General features: G+C 38.2%; 1 protein-coding gene across 6 annotated transcripts in view; it reads left to right on the top strand.

The window, feature by feature from the left end:
- KIAA0586 (KIAA0586 ortholog) overlaps positions 1 to 15,450 on the top strand; it is a 69,452-nt gene that overhangs the window by 17,857 nt on the left and 36,145 nt on the right. For all 6 annotated transcript variants that reach the window (XM_030949632.1, XM_030949629.1, XM_030949631.1 and 3 more), the window contains exons 16-26: positions 1,140 to 1,328; positions 2,217 to 2,404; positions 3,554 to 3,658; positions 4,781 to 4,861; positions 9,003 to 9,199; positions 9,401 to 9,522; positions 10,099 to 10,280; positions 13,039 to 13,198; positions 13,752 to 14,016; positions 14,637 to 14,878; positions 15,266 to 15,342. In XM_030949632.1, the coding sequence (XP_030805492.1) occupies positions 1,140 to 1,328; positions 2,217 to 2,404; positions 3,554 to 3,658; positions 4,781 to 4,861; positions 9,003 to 9,199; positions 9,401 to 9,522; positions 10,099 to 10,280; positions 13,039 to 13,198; positions 13,752 to 14,016; positions 14,637 to 14,878; positions 15,266 to 15,342 (1,808 nt within the window). The remainder of the gene's footprint in view (positions 1 to 1,139; positions 1,329 to 2,216; positions 2,405 to 3,553; positions 3,659 to 4,780; positions 4,862 to 9,002; positions 9,200 to 9,400; positions 9,523 to 10,098; positions 10,281 to 13,038; positions 13,199 to 13,751; positions 14,017 to 14,636; positions 14,879 to 15,265; positions 15,343 to 15,450) is intronic.

Raw genomic sequence — 15,450 nt, 5'->3', positions numbered from 1 at the left:
TGCATCTGACAAAAGTCACATTATCAGTCTTTATTATGCCTATATTTTATAATCATTGACTTTCATTCTTCAACTAATTAGGAGGCTCTTAAATGTGAACAGAGTTAAAAGTGCTTGTTGCCATGTGTTAACTGGCTGCAGGTACAAGGAGGTGATTATTAGAAACAACAGAGGAGTAAAATGACATTTTTTTGGCTGTAATAAAGGCATGGAGTTGGTTATCACCATGTTTCTTTCCAAATTCATTATCCTAACACCTACAAAATAACAGTAGAAGCACTTCTGCCTGATTGACAATTGTTGACACCTTTTTGGGGGGAATTGTCAGGCAGTTTTATCCATTTATATTAAAGTTAATAATTTCCCTAATAATGTCCATTGTTTGCTGTAAGTTGAGTAAGACCTTGCATGACTGTATGGTGAGAAATGCACATTGCAATAAATGCTCTCCTTTGCTCTTTGCTTAAGACATTTTTACATATAAATTACTTCTGGCTGACTATTTACAGCACACTTGAAAAGTTGGGACAAAAAATCAGCATTTCCTTGATGACAGAAGTCCAGACTTTTGGATATTAGCTATGGCTTGATTTTGCAGTAGCACTGAGTTGTTAAAGCAGGAATTTACAGATTATACCTGTTCTTCTGAGTACCTGTCAGTTTTGTGGCTGCATTTCAAACCTAAATTCTGGATTTCTTCTTAGCTGCTAAATCACGCAATCAGTTCCAAATTTCAAACTTAAATCATGGATTTCTTCTTAGCTGCTAAATCACGCATTTCATTCCAACTTCCTACTGTTCTTTGTTCTTTTTCATGTTTCTGTGCCCTTATCTGCTAGATTCAACTTAAAATTTGCAGTTTTAACTCCTTCATTGCTGCCAATACCAAGGCATCTATCTTTCATCTACCTGTAACACTTTCAGATTCTGCCCTTTGGGACTCCCTCCCTCATTCCCTCCATCCCACAGCAGAAATTTGCAGTGGATTCAGTAGGAGGGCTTGGCTCAGTGAAAAAATATATTTATTCATAGAGTGTTGAATAGAATAAATATATGAAAAAATATATTTATTCATAGAGTGCTGTCACTGGGTTTGTGCATGCTTTGTGACCTTTCCAGTTTGTGTGCTCTTGTTTCAGGCACAAAGGTGAAATCAGCAAGGACCCAGACCTGCTTTCACACACAGAAGCTCATCAGCAGCCCCAAGAAGAAGAATCCTGTGTTTGCCCCTGCCCAGCAGAGCCAGTACCTCTTCAGCCCCAGCCAGGATGTCCCTGCTGACTCTGGTCCCCTGGAAGGCCACCTCATCCCCATGGCTATTCCTCTAGGTAGGAGAAAATAACCTGGAGCAGATTGTGTGCAGGTTAATCACTGCTATTTCATGGAAATATAACTTTTCTCTTCTTAAGTCACTGGTTTGGGGCTTGGGATTAGATGATCTCTAAGGTCTCTTCCAACACAAACCATTCCATGAGATTTGTATCTGCCCTACTCATAGGAAATCTGAGGGATCAGTTGAAAATGTTCTGGTTTTCTTCATCCTTCATGCTGGATGTCTGGTGACACCTTGACAGAGCAGTTACTTGTTTAGCTGTACCTGATTTGATTCATTTTGGTTTTAGGCTTCATGTTCTTGCTTTCAGTTTGGTATCCAAAGCAGGAACTGAGTCACTCACCCTTGGATTCAACTTTTGCAATGACTTCAGCCCAGCAATTTCAGTAGAACTGTGCCAAGCACAGTTAATTCCTTCTCATGACTTCTGGATTTTTAGACTTTCAATAGAACCTTTATACAGGGCTTGTTTTGAGAAGGGTTAGTATTATATAGGCATTGAAATAAGGTAATTATTTTTCTAAAGGCTTTTTCAGACAAAAATTTGTGGATTGTTATACCAAGTGTAATAGTACTTTGGGTGTGATGGTCTGTAGTTTTTGAATGGCAAACACAATTCTTGTTTTCAGCAGTAGGTGTCACCAGAGTCAAGAAAAATGAATAGTTTTAAAAACAGTGTTCAGTTGATAGTTTCTGCTGGGAAAGCTTAAAATTAGCTGGTGAATTACTGTAGTTTAGTTAATGTTAATAGGGGGCTTTTTAATTACTCTGTAATTGCACACAGAATCTAGAAACACACAGAATATAATTTTAATAAATTTATTAATTTACTGCTTTTGGAGATGGATACATGAAGTTTTAATTGTTTTTCAACTGTCTTTAGGTCAAACCCAGAGCAGCAACACATCAGTGCAGCCTGCTGGAGTAGTCATAGATAAACCACACCCTGTCACAGTTACAACCTCTCTTCCTCCAGTGCCATCAAAGCCTCCTGTAGAGGTTAAAAAACCAAATATAGCTGTGATAGAGATGAGATCAGAGAAAAAGGAGCCTCCTCAGCTCTCTGTGCAGGTACATGTCAAGAGTGATGATGATTTGTTTGTTTATTTGAATGAGTGCTATCTATAGCAGCCTGATCCATCAGTAACACACTTGCACATCAGTAGATGGTTTTCAGTAAGAATTAGAAAAATATGGAGGGACCAAGCAGTTCTCATGCTATAGTAATATATTTATTCATATTTTAACAATTATCTTTATTATTTGGCCAAAATAGAAAACTATTTCTTCCCTAAGTCACCTATGCAGGGCATTTGTAAAATTTTTGTCACATTTTCTTTTTTTTTAAATGAGATTTTTGAGCCAGAACAAACTTGGAATAAAAGAAGTAAAAATATAAATGTCAGTTTTCTTGGATGATTGCTTTGGCCTTTAAGATTTCTGTTTCAAGCATGATTGTCAACCCAAGGGTTTCACTCCTGATTAATCAACCCTTGCAGTCTTTACCTTGTGGGTTGGAGTTTGTTTTCAATTTTCACATGAGTCTGTTGTCAAGGAAGTGAATGTTTCTTCCATGTTCATTGTTTTGGATTCTGATTGTTGAGACTGCACCCACTCCCCCACACCTTTCAGACACAAATGATTCATGGAACTCAGAGTTAAACACAGGTAGGGTGTTCTGTGCTTTGTTCCCTTGCTGTGTCACTTCATCCCACCCACCTGCATTTTGCTGTTATTTCACACAGTTCTTAAATATTTAAGGTGATTTTTCTTTTCCCAAAGGAATGAAGCATTGAAATCTTTGTTCTTAACAGAAATACAACATATTTTAGTGCTGTAATGGGCATGCCTTGATTACAAACTATATTTTAATCTTCTAAACTAAGTGCAGGTCCAACACACCTCTGCTTTGACTATTATAGGTAATTATTACAGATACACTCCCCTTCTGTTCCATGCAAGACAAAGTGTCAGGGATTTAGAGAACAGGAGAAATCAGGTACTGCAAGAGAAGAGATGACTATTTCTGGTGTTAGTTTGTGCCATTACAGTAATTTGATTTTCAGAACCAAGTGGATATCAGATACAGGCCTGAGAAAAGGAGGACACTGAATTTTAGTAGCTCAGAAGCAGATGGAAGAAGAAAATCTAAAATGTTCAATGATAACAGCCGAGCTAATACATAAATTTTTATATTGATGCTTTTTTTTTCTGTCCTAGGTGTTACCAAATGTTGATATTGACAGTGTTTCAAGTACCAGGACTGTAAGTCCTGTTCCTCCAAGCTCTGAGCCTCTGCTCCCTCCTGTCAATGCTGTAATACAGGTAATACTGATTGTCTGGGAATTCAAACTTTCTCAAAAGGAAAATATGTTAAATTGCTGCAAAGTTCTCATTGTCTTTCTTTAGTTAGAGAAATGAGACAGTTCTAGGAAAAATGGAGTAATTACTCTAAAGAATTTATAGTACAAGGTATTTGTTTAAGAAAATGAAAAATTGTAGAAAGAAGCTCTTCTGCCAAGATTAAATGATCACCATGGTAAAACTCTAAGAAAAACAGTGTTCCTGTGTCCTGTAAAGAATTATAATCCCTGTTGGCCCATGCCTGTTTTGTTTTCGCTGGCTTCAGTGCTCTGAGGATGTTCCTCATCTCTCCCTCTGCTTCTTGGCTCTTCTGGAGTGCTCAGTGGTGTGGGCACTGAGCCCAGCAGCCTGTGGTGTTGCAGTGGCCACTCTATTCTCTTTCCCCGCAACTTTTCAGAAGTGTTTTTAATCTTGATCTGAGCAGCAAGGAAGGTTTTTGTGCAGCTCTAAGGGTAACTGCTGTGTGCTGAGTGATAAGGACGGAGTGTGTGAAGGCAGAGATTATTTTTGTGTGGTTATTGTACATTCCGTTTTCCTGACTTCAGGAGTTAGGTCCTCCAGAGTCCTGTGATCCAGGTATTCACTGAATCAGACAGAGATTGTGGACAAAAATAGTGATTTGTATTTAAAATTCTATCACTGCATCCCAGCATGTTGATGAGAGAGATGGAGCTCCTCTCCTATGAGGAAAGGCTGAGAGAATTGGGATTGTTCAGCCTGGAGAGGAAAAGGCTTTGGGGTGACCTCATTGCTGCCTGCCAGTACCTGAAGGGACCCTACAGGAAAGAGAGAGACTATTTACATGAGTAGGGACAAGGGGGAATGGTTTCAAACTGACAGAGAGAAGTTTAGATGGGATATTGGGAAGAAATCTTTGATTGTGAGGTTACTGAGACCCTGGCACAGAAGCTGTAGCTGCCCCTGGATCCCTGGAATTTTTCCAGACAGGGTTGCATGGGCCTTGGAGCACCCTGGGATAGGGGAAGGTGTGATTTAACTGATTTTTGTCATGAAGGTTTTCTGCTAATGCATTTCCACCCCCCCAAGATGAAATACCTAACAACTGCAATCTCTCTTTGTAAGACTCCAGAAGAAATACACAGTGAGGAGGAAGACACAAAGCTTCCAGGAGCTAACTTCATTGATGTTACTGATGTCACACAGGTAACCCCATTGCAAAGGTGTCTTTTCCTTTTATTGTTTTTATATTTGTTTTATATTATTCTGTCAAAACTGGAAACACAATGTAAAGGAACTATTTTGCTTTCTTAGCTGCTTTAAAAGTACACTTTGTGAGCAATACTGAACTGTTTACAGTGTTATAGAGGATATTAGAAATTACTGTGTGTTGGTGAGTACAGAAGCTTTTGAAAAATTACAGTAAAAAGCTAAAATTAGCTTTTATTTGGATATGTTAGAATCCACTAGAAATACAAGTATTTCTCTAAAATCAGCAGTGATTATAGCACTTAGAGTCTACAGTTTAAAACTCTGCATGTAATGAATATAGTGACAGGCTGAGAGAGCTGGGGTTCTTCATCCTGGAGAAGAGAAGGTTCTGAGGAGACCTTGGAGCACCTAAAGGGGCTCCAGGAGAGCTGGACAGGGACTTGGGACAAAGACCTGGAGTGACAGGACAAGGGGGAATGGCTTCAAACTGACAGAGGGCAGGGTTAGAATTAGATTTCTAGAAGAAATTCTTGACAGTATTGTTGTTCCTGGTTTATGGTAACACAGGTTTATTTGAGATCCTCTTTCACAGTTGAATTTTTTCAGGTAGCAAATCCTTTCCTTGGTTAGCTGACCTCTTGTCTGGGGCGTCCAGAGAAACACAACATTGGTGAACCAGCCTGTATTAAACTTTACTGAACAAAACTCACTGTGTGCATTCAGAATTTCCCCAAAATTTATTCTTTTTACTTCTTCTATGTGTTCCTGATCCCAGGATTAGAGTGTACATCAAATATTAACCCTAGTGCTTGCAGATAGATTTATTTTTAAAATGAGTTAATCATTTAACATTATCAGTTCGTTAAAACAGCCCTAATTTGATGTTTTGTCTGTCAGAAGTGTGTAAATGATTTATTCATTTATAGTTTCAAAATGACCTTATGCTACTGGAGGGGAGGAGTTAAATCTCTGTGGACATTGTTCTTCTGTTAGCACAAGAAAAAAAGCTTTAAAGAAATCATTTTAGGAACTATCAAAAAATGCTGCAATGTTAAATTTTTATTATGTGAATAATAGTTACTCATCTTTTATTTTTTCTTTTTTTTTTCCTGGATTGCTTTTATCTTTTAGTTTTGGCAATGGGATATATTTTAACCACAATACCAAAATTGTTCCAAGTGAAACATATGTTTGGCCTATGACCACACAGACAATGTTCTTAAAAATGTGCAAGGCAAACACAATGGGAGAGCATAAAATCAGTCTCTGGAGTGGCAGAGGTATTTAAGACATCAAAAGAAAGCAAAGTTATTGTTATAAAAGAGTCTTCAGATTCATGAAAGTATGTGCATAAAATGCTATACAAAAAAATAGCTTTTATTGTCTTCCCCCCACTCCCCTTTTATTATGAAAGCTTAATTCTGTTAGGACTGAGCAGGATAAGTATTTGTGTGAAATATCTTCCTTTTCTGTTTGTTTCCTTTTTCTGTGTTTGTTTTCCCTGGCAGTGCTCCAGGCCAGGTTGGACAGGCTTGGGGCAGCCTGGTCTGGTGGAAATGTCCCTGCCCATGGCAGGGGTTTGGGACAAAATGGTCTTGGAGGTCCTTTCCCACCCAAACCATCCTGGGATTATTTCAGAGTGAGAAACTTGCTCAGCTCTCAGATTTATTGAGTCTGGTCTCAAAATTCTTACAAGCAGCCACATCCTGCAGTTCCTTCAGCAAACTCCCTGGGATTTCAGATTAAGTGCACTTTTTGTTCTCTCTGAATATGCTCTAATTGCAAGGTAGGGGATTTTTTTCTCAGAGTTTTTGCTTCCAATTTGAATGCCACAGCAAAATATGAAACCTGCAGAGCTCAGGTATTATAAATGTAAATGTATTTTCCTCAACCCTCATTTCCCATTGATGCTGTTGGGCAGGACATTGGTATTTTTACACTTCACTCTTCAGACAAAAGCTCACAGGTGACACCTGCAATGCAGCCTGACCTTAATCCTGAGAATTCCTTTAGAAATCCATGGCTTAAGTTTCTTATGAAAGACTCTGCATATACATGTTTGGTAATGAAACAAAACTAATCTATAACATCTAATAATTTCAAACTTTTTTTTAAGTTATCTGAATATAATTTAGGAAATAGAATTTTGGCTTGATACTTTATAATAAAGTACAGTGATTAATATTCCAATCATATCTGAAAGACTTTCTAATTTATGCCATATTTTGATTGGGGGTTGTGATAGATATTTTCAACAGTCCCCAGGGAAGCAAAATGCAGAATTGAGTGCAGAGTATTCAAGATTGGTCTACAAGTTGATATATGTCCAAGTTCAATCTGTATAATTAAATACTGACTATTACATTATTTTTTTATTTCAGCACAGATAGTATATCACCCCCAAATGAATATGATTTTGTGCATTATTATGGATTTGTGTGCTATAAAATATAAAATATTTTAGAAATGCAGTAGAGCTGCAACAGTTTGTCAGAGTTACTAAATAGATGTAAGATGTATTGTATGTACTGGCTTTATTTAATCCAGATGTTTGTATTTTGCATATTTTCAGAGGTATTAAATAGGCAACATCAAAGAAAATTGATGGAGTAATGCAGGCAGAGGAAAATACATAATGAAATGCTGGACAAAGACATCTTTACATTTGCTGTCAGAATGAATTACTGTTCTCAGCACACATATCCCAACAGCATGAGCTGCTGAGCAGCTTGCAAGGCACCCAGGGCCTTCTGACTTAACTTCTCTGCTCATTTCCATGCCTAGAATGGTTTAAAAATCTTTGTTTAGCACCCAAATACACATATTCTGCTTTTCTCCCTGCTTTGAAGATTATCACTATTTAAAGACCCAGCAGTTCTTTGTGTAATACCCATCAGAGACCTCTCTGACTCTGCAGTTTTAAAATGTGTTAAGGCAGGAGAAGTGTTGATGCTGAGATTGGGAAGGAGACAGGAAAATGTTACTTTTTAACCCCCCTTTCTCTTTTCAGTGATTTTTTTTTCCATAAATAATATATAGCATGGGATCTTCTTATTTTATGGGTTGAAAGTAAGTTTAATTTATATAAGGGAAAAGGAGACTTTTTTCTTCCTTTCACTGTGTTGGAGATTAATCTTAGTAAATATAGATTTACAGTGAGTTTTTATGCACCATCACATATTTGTCATTGGTAAATCAGGGCTCAGCTCCTCATCTCTTTCATTTGGCATGCCAAATTTTCTTCTTAGAGAGTCATATTACTATTAGAGACATTTGTTTTTAATATTAGAAGTGGAGGTTGCAGGTTCTCATTCATCAGGAGGCATTACTGTATGATGGCTGCTTTTTGAGGCTTGGTGCTGTGTTTGTGCTCCAGGGGAAAAGGAATCTTTGGGAAAACCCAAATATTTTAACTCACTAAGTCATTTCTCTAACTTTTAAGGAATAGAATTTTAACATTAAAATGAAGGCATCTGTGAGGGTTGTCTGAATTATTGCCCAGAAATACCTTCTACCTTTCAGCAGCTGGAGTTAATGGAAGTGTAAACACACATGTGACATATATGTAAACTATTTTCTAGTTTCCAGTGCTGGTAAGTTCATTAGAGATTTGATTGACTACATGCTCATTAACTTTTGTGAATTTGTCTTTTCAGACTGGAGACTTTAAAGAACAAGTTTGATTTATGTTAAGAAAAACAACCAAAACACCAAAACCCAACCCAAACAAACAAAAACCCCTGACTCAACAAGTAACTGTAGAATGTTTCCTAAAGTTTTTTGTTTAGAGGAGGAACATTTCTGGTGGGACATGTAAGAAACCTGACGTGGGTCACAAGTAAATTTTTCAAGTATTAGCATTGCCACTGGCTCCCTGCCCTGTGCAGCACAGGCAGGAAATATGAGCCAAATCATGTTTTACTGAGCAGTTCCTATGGCTTTATACCTCTACAGATTTATGATTTGCTAAGCTTAGAGTTGTATCAATTAACTGCAACACACTGAGGAGGGAGAATGTGGTTTGTGTGCTGTCCTACATCCACAAATATTTCTTAAAATAAAAAACCTGACAGCTACCTCAATGACATTGCCTTCCAGAAATGTACCATAACTTAATTTACTGCTTATTTATTAGGATCAGGAAGAGGAGAAGGATGAAATTCCAGAATTCCTTGAGCCTGTTCTGGAGCTTAATGGCCAGTTTAAAGTTGCCTCACCACAGCACAATAGTCCTTTGTTTCCTCCTGTGGCTTCTGCTCCTCAGCAGCCTGCTGATATTTTGGATGAACTGATTCAAAAGAGAGAAACTATAGAAAACAAGTTGGTCAATTGGTGAGTTTCAACTTAACAAAGTGGCAAAGGATATATATGGAAGAAGGAATGATTTCCTAATTATCCTTCCCTTTTTTCTCACTTCCATTCCCTTATCCATTCTCCTTTGAGCTGCCTTGCATTTTATGTCAAGAATGCTCTTTTGTGTGCTTTTAGGTGTCTTGGTCTTTGCTGATACTTAAATGGGTTTTATTCTGCCAGGGTGGAACAAGAAATAATGGCAAAAATTATCAGTGAGATGTGCCCAGCTCAGACAGAAGCAGTGCCCAGCACTAGCAGCTCCATAAAGAGTGAAGACAGTGAGGCTGTGACCCCTGGCACTGGTAAGTAGGAATTATTGTTCTCAGCAGATGGATTAGCTCAATTTTTGGCTAATTTTAACAAGCTGTGTAGGTGGCTGTTGCCTCAGCCTAAAGGGGGATAATCCTGAACCAGTGAAACTGTGAAAAGCTGCAGTGCACACCTGAATTTATGTGGAGACAGAGCCAGTGTTACAAGGCCATTGAAATAAATTATATAAAATAAAAAGAAAACTTAGAATAGCAGCACTGTACAAATCACCTTCTGTTATTGGCCACTTAAATCACATTTGGCATTTTGCTGAGCCTGTAATGTTTGTTTGCCTTTTCTTTTTTAATAGATATGTCAAAAGTTACTTCCCTTATGAATGTGTGAGAATGGAGAGAAAGGCATTTCTCCTGTGATGTCACTGCCCTTTGCTGTTGCCTTCTTTTATGCTCCTGATTTCTTTCTCTGCTGTTATTTATCTGGAAGGTTAAAAAAAAAGACTTTTTGCAAAGGAATGTTTAAAATTCCACAGAGAGTCAGTGGCTGCAGTACAGTATATGGATTTTAGGAAGTGAGACCTGGCTGTGTGCTTCACATTCCTTCATTTTCAGTTGAAGTTGCAGGTGGTGGAGGATTCCAGCTCTTTGTCAATGCTGGTGTCCCTGTGGACTCAGAAATGATAAATAATTTTGTAAAGGAAGCTCTCAGTGAAACCATTGCAACCATGCTGGGTGACAGCCAGGCTCAGAGAGCAGTTCCTGATCCTCTTCCTCCCAGTACCACCTCAGTGATGGTAAGAGCCTGTTTTATTCAAGCTTTTCTGCTGAAGTTCTGATGGACTTGCTACTTAATTTCATGTTGTTGAATGATAGCTCGTGTTATTTTCAACCAAAAATAGTCATTCTGCTTTCTTGCAAACAAATGAGAGATAAAAAAAAAATTAATTTCCTCATCTAATAAGGAATGGAAGCTGAGAGCAATATTATTTTTGGTCTTATGGGCTTGCAGCCATTCAAGATCTGTTAAAATGACTATTAATTCTTTCTGAGTTTTGACTTCAGCAGTTTTGAATAAATGCTTAATTGATGAGTAGAGCTTCCTGTAATACAGGATAATTTCCTGTGTTCCCTTTGATAATCAAATGACAGCTGGCTCTTCCTTTGATAACAACATGACTGTGCTGCAATCTGGTGTTGTGTAATGACTTTGGGATGCTTGTGGAAATTGCTGTGCTTAGAAATCCAGCTATGGAAGGCTTTGTTGAAAGTGGGATCAGTCATTCTGTTCTGCTGCAGTGCAGTTAGCGTGAAACATCTCCTGCCTGCTGCAAGGGCCAAAGAGGTGATTTTATAGGCAATTTAAAGGTTTCACTGCTGAGGGCTCAATCTCATCCCCCCAGCATCTCTTCCACTCCATCACAGCTTGAGGAGGGCCTGATGTTCCTCTCAGCTTGTTCTGATGCTCAGAAGCCTCTTCTGTTGTCCATTCTACATTTACTGATCTCCCTTTTGTTCCTCTATCAGCTTAAACTGAAATATCCTTTAGGTGAAGTGGTTGAGTTTTCCTTGCTATATATATTTGTGCACTTGAAGAGAGGAGTTTTCTCCTCTTTGGCCTTTTTTTTGATTAGCCTAAAGAAAGCAATCATCCATTTTTTGACTCTTGCTGTTGGGCAGCACTTTGATGTTTTCCAGTTTAGATTGGTTTCAAGCACAGGTAATACTAAAATGTTAATAAACATTTTTAATAATAATGTGGTCTCCAAGATGGGGTTTCCTCAATGCCCTGAGCTGTAGTAGTGATTCTCTCCTGCCTTTATTGGAATCTCAGGTAGCTAATTATGTTTTTTAAAGTCTTTCCACATTTTTTAGCAGGATAGCACAAGTTAAAGGATAGCTAGCAAAGTTTTTGAATTCTTCTTTTTCCATTTTTACTCAGCTCATAGCAGAAGTTCTTGAATATGTAGTTTATGCATTCTTGTTTTCTCCTTTCCCACTGTGAATTTTCCTATCTGGAACTGAATTTCAGCTGTTACTGGGTTCTTTGGTGTTCAGGATGTCACACAGTTGGTGTGAGCTGCCAAATGTTCCTGCAGGTTCCACTTTCCATGTGAAATTTTAATAAAAATCATCAGCCTGAGGACATACTCTTCAGAAATTAGCCTGGAAGTCTTCCTATAGCCTCACTGCCTTGTTTTCTTTATGAAATGTCAGAAAACAAGGCTGGGAAAAACCTGCAGAGGTCCAGCATACTGCTCCACAGCAGGCCAAACAAGAGCCATCATATTTGCTTGTCAGGTTTATGTCCATTGCTGTCATCTTTTTAAGGAGCATCCCAGTTCTCTTTGTGCTTCTTTTAGTGCTTTGCTTGTCTTGGTCATTGCTTTGTTTGTAATCTTCTTTTAGCTGGTTCTTCTTGCCATAAAATCATCTTACTGACTCAATTTTTTCCATGTAATGAAATATTTTCTTCTTTAACATTGTCTCAAATGCTTTATTAAAATCCATATAATAATGGAATTTATAGACTGGACATTAGGAAGCATTTCTTTACCAAGAGGATGGTTAAACATGGGGTAGGCTTCCTGGAGAGGTGGTTGGTACCATTAAATATTGGGTTTTGGGGTCTTTTTGCCTCTCTTGAGGTTGGGATTGAAAGCGCTTGAGATGATATTTTGTCTTCAGACTCAAATGTTTACTATTTCTTATTTATATCACAGTCTTACAAGCTGTGAGTTCTAAAGCATTCTACTAACAAGCTACAAAATGGTTCACTATCTTTTTTTACAAGGTCTTTTAAGGTTAAACTATCTAATTAAGAAATGACACCTAAATTATTTTCACATTTAACTCAATAACTTATCACCTGAAATTTGCAATGTGGACTTTTCTGATTACAAAATACCACCCAAACCCATGAAGAAGAAGGTGAAGAAGAACATCTAGCCACTGCCTTGAAACTTCTACCTTGCTTTGTATATATTGCTATATTCTGAAACTGTAAACTCTTAAGTTTTCTACCATGTGATATTACACACTTTTATTCAAACTACACACCCATAATCCCAGTGCTGTCAATCAATTTTGGAAGCTTTTTCCATGGCTTCAGGTCAAATGTAGTATTTTCTTGTGGGTCTGTGCCTTTTAGCACAGAAAGTTTCAAATTCTCAGCATCCAGGGCTCTGACAGTTGATATCCCAAACCTGTCAGTATTTCAGAGGCATTTGGACAATGCCTTTAACAACAAATTCCACCTTTTGGTCAGCCCTGAATTGGTCAGGCAGTTGAACTGGATAATGATTGTAGTTCCAACTGAAATAGTCTGTTCTGTTCTATACATAATGATTTCCCAATTTAATCATTTTAATGCTTAATTCACAGGTTTTAATTAATTTTGGTGCAGCTTCCTGGAGGAGTTAGATCCATGGAAGCAGTTGCTGTTGTGTGATGAGCTGCCTTTCCCTCTCTTCCTCAGCTCTCTCTGGGGCTCCTGGGAAGGCAGGAATTCTGCACTGAGATCATAACTGTGGTTATGATTTTTCTTCCCCTCAGGAGGCTCCTGTGCCTACTCCAGTGCCAACACCCCAGGCCACACCACCACCAACACCACCTTCAGAAAAAGAATTGCCTCAGGTCAAAACTCCAGATTCATCTCCATCTCCTCCAGAGATGAGTGAGGATGTTCATGGACATGAAAAAATTAAAGAAACAGGTATTGAAAATAATAATTGAAGTTTAGAAGTAGCAAATATGCTTTAATCTGCTGCCTTTAATTTTCTTCTTCAAAGAAGTGTTATCTCTCAAGATAAATATTCTTGAGGCTATAATTCAAGTGGAAACTCATGTTCTACAAAAATTTATGGGCTAATTTATATAGAAAGCAAACATCTTTTATTTGGTAACAGTTCTATTTTGAAAATTAATGCACATTTCTATGGTCTGTGTGATTTCCACCCCTCCCAACCCCTCCACAATTTCTCACATCAGAAAAATAGCTGTCTTTTGCTCCTTCCTGTGCTTGTAATGTTAATTTAATCAAATGTACACTCTTCAAGTAAAGCAGCTTGATTTTTTAAAATGCAGAGCAGTCTCCCTTGAGGAAGAAACTGAGGTTTTATTCTAACTTCTTCAGGTGCCAGCACTGTACTTAAAAGAAGAAATTCTTAATCTAGTCTTTATAACTATCAAAAGCTATCACAAAAACTGCAAGTGCTTGCTAGAACTGACTCTCTCTGTCTGATATAGACTTCCTGCTTTCCTTTCAGATCTGAATTTTGGCTTCCCACGTGCAGGAGTTGAGATTGCAGCTGCCATGGGCCATGTTGTCACCCCTGTGGTCACTCCTGTGGTCACCCCTGTCACCACACCTCCCCCAGTAGCCACACCAAGCCCTCCTGTCTCAGAATGGGGCTCCCAGGCTGAAAAAAGGGAAAGTCCAAAGCTTCCAAACCCGTGGGATGGTGCAGAACTTCCTCTGGAAGAAGAGAACCCCAGTCCTGTCCCTGAAGAACCATTCTGTCTTGAGACTGTGTGAGTCAACAGGCTGCACCATTTTCTCATTTCTTAAAAACTTAAATATGTCTATTCTTTCTAAAGATACGCTCAAAAAGTCAGAAAGAAATGCTAATGTATACATCAGAAGGCATTTGAGATAAGGCAGGATTGGGTTTTCATTTTTTTTTAATTGCTTGAAGTTCAGTTTAGAGAAAAATATGAAATCAGGGTCTTTCTCAGGATTTATCAGCCCTTATTCATTGCCCTTAGTAAACTTGTATTGTTACACCTGCCAGTAACACACAGAGTGACAATGAAATATTGTATTATTAGCATTTAAAATTTTGTGTTACCTCCTTGGGAATACACATGGTAACTTTTAGTTATAGTTAGCTATAATTTTTAGTTGTTTATATATATTTAGTTATTAAATATAAGAAACTCACAGATAATGATTAACCATGTTAACTCTTGAACTATTCTGTAAGATGCTGTGCTCTCACATTGGAAAAAATAGTTCAAAATTAGTTTATTTTCAGAATTAATTATTTTCAGTAAAGAACTAGAATTAGTTGTTTTCAGTATTGAATTAAGATGTTGTTCTGCACTGTTGGGTGTGTCTGGGTGTATTCACAGTGCACATTCTATCCTTGCAGGGAGATGTCAGTGGCCAATGATGAGGAACCAGAGGCCTTGGTTTTCCCATCCCAGCAGCTGCCAGGGAGGCCCTTGGAGCCCCTGCCCTGCCCTGCCCAGGTGCCATCCCCTGTGCCCACAGTGAGCTCTGGGGTGTCCAGCCAGGAGAGCAGCCTCACTCCCACAGGGACTGAGACCACAGACAGACCCCTCTCAGAAGGGGAGGTGCTCTTCCCCTATGGGCAGCCCCTGCCTGCAGCAGGTAACTAACCACTGTGGAAATCAGAATTGGAATTATTGACTTGCAGTTAGCAAAGATTGACAAGGACTTGTTGTTCTTTTCCATGTCACTGAACAAAATGCTGCTGTTTATTAAAGAAAAAAATATCCAATCTGCTGTTTTGTCATGAGATCAACTTGGAAAAGAATTGGGACTTGTCTTGCTTAAGTACCATGTGGTGCTGAGTTGTTTTTGTGTAAGTGTAAGAAATAGGAAAAGAAATATGAAAATATGTCTTAACAATAGACATCCAGCAGTAGGAATTTCCAAATTTACTGAAGCACATTGTTGCACTTAAAGAATGTGGCTTGGGTTTTCTCTCATGTAATTTGAATGTTTTTAATAGTTGTAACATAAAATATTTTTCAGCCTTAGCAGAAGGAGGATTATCTCTTCCAAACCTGGCTGAGAGCTTATCCAGTACTCTCCGAGATGCCAATGAAATGGTAAGGAACTCTTTCATAAACATCAGAGATAATGTGGGTTCTACCTTGGCCATCCTGCTGAATTGGATGTGCTTTAAACATTTTCACTCGCCAACTTTTTTAATTCAT

Source organism: Camarhynchus parvulus, chromosome 5 (genome assembly GCF_901933205.1).
Source record: "Camarhynchus parvulus chromosome 5, STF_HiC, whole genome shotgun sequence".
Taxonomy (NCBI): domain Eukaryota; kingdom Metazoa; phylum Chordata; class Aves; order Passeriformes; family Thraupidae; genus Camarhynchus; species Camarhynchus parvulus.
The sequence above is the reverse complement of the archived record's forward strand: the minus strand, read 5'-3'. Positions and strand labels throughout refer to the sequence as shown.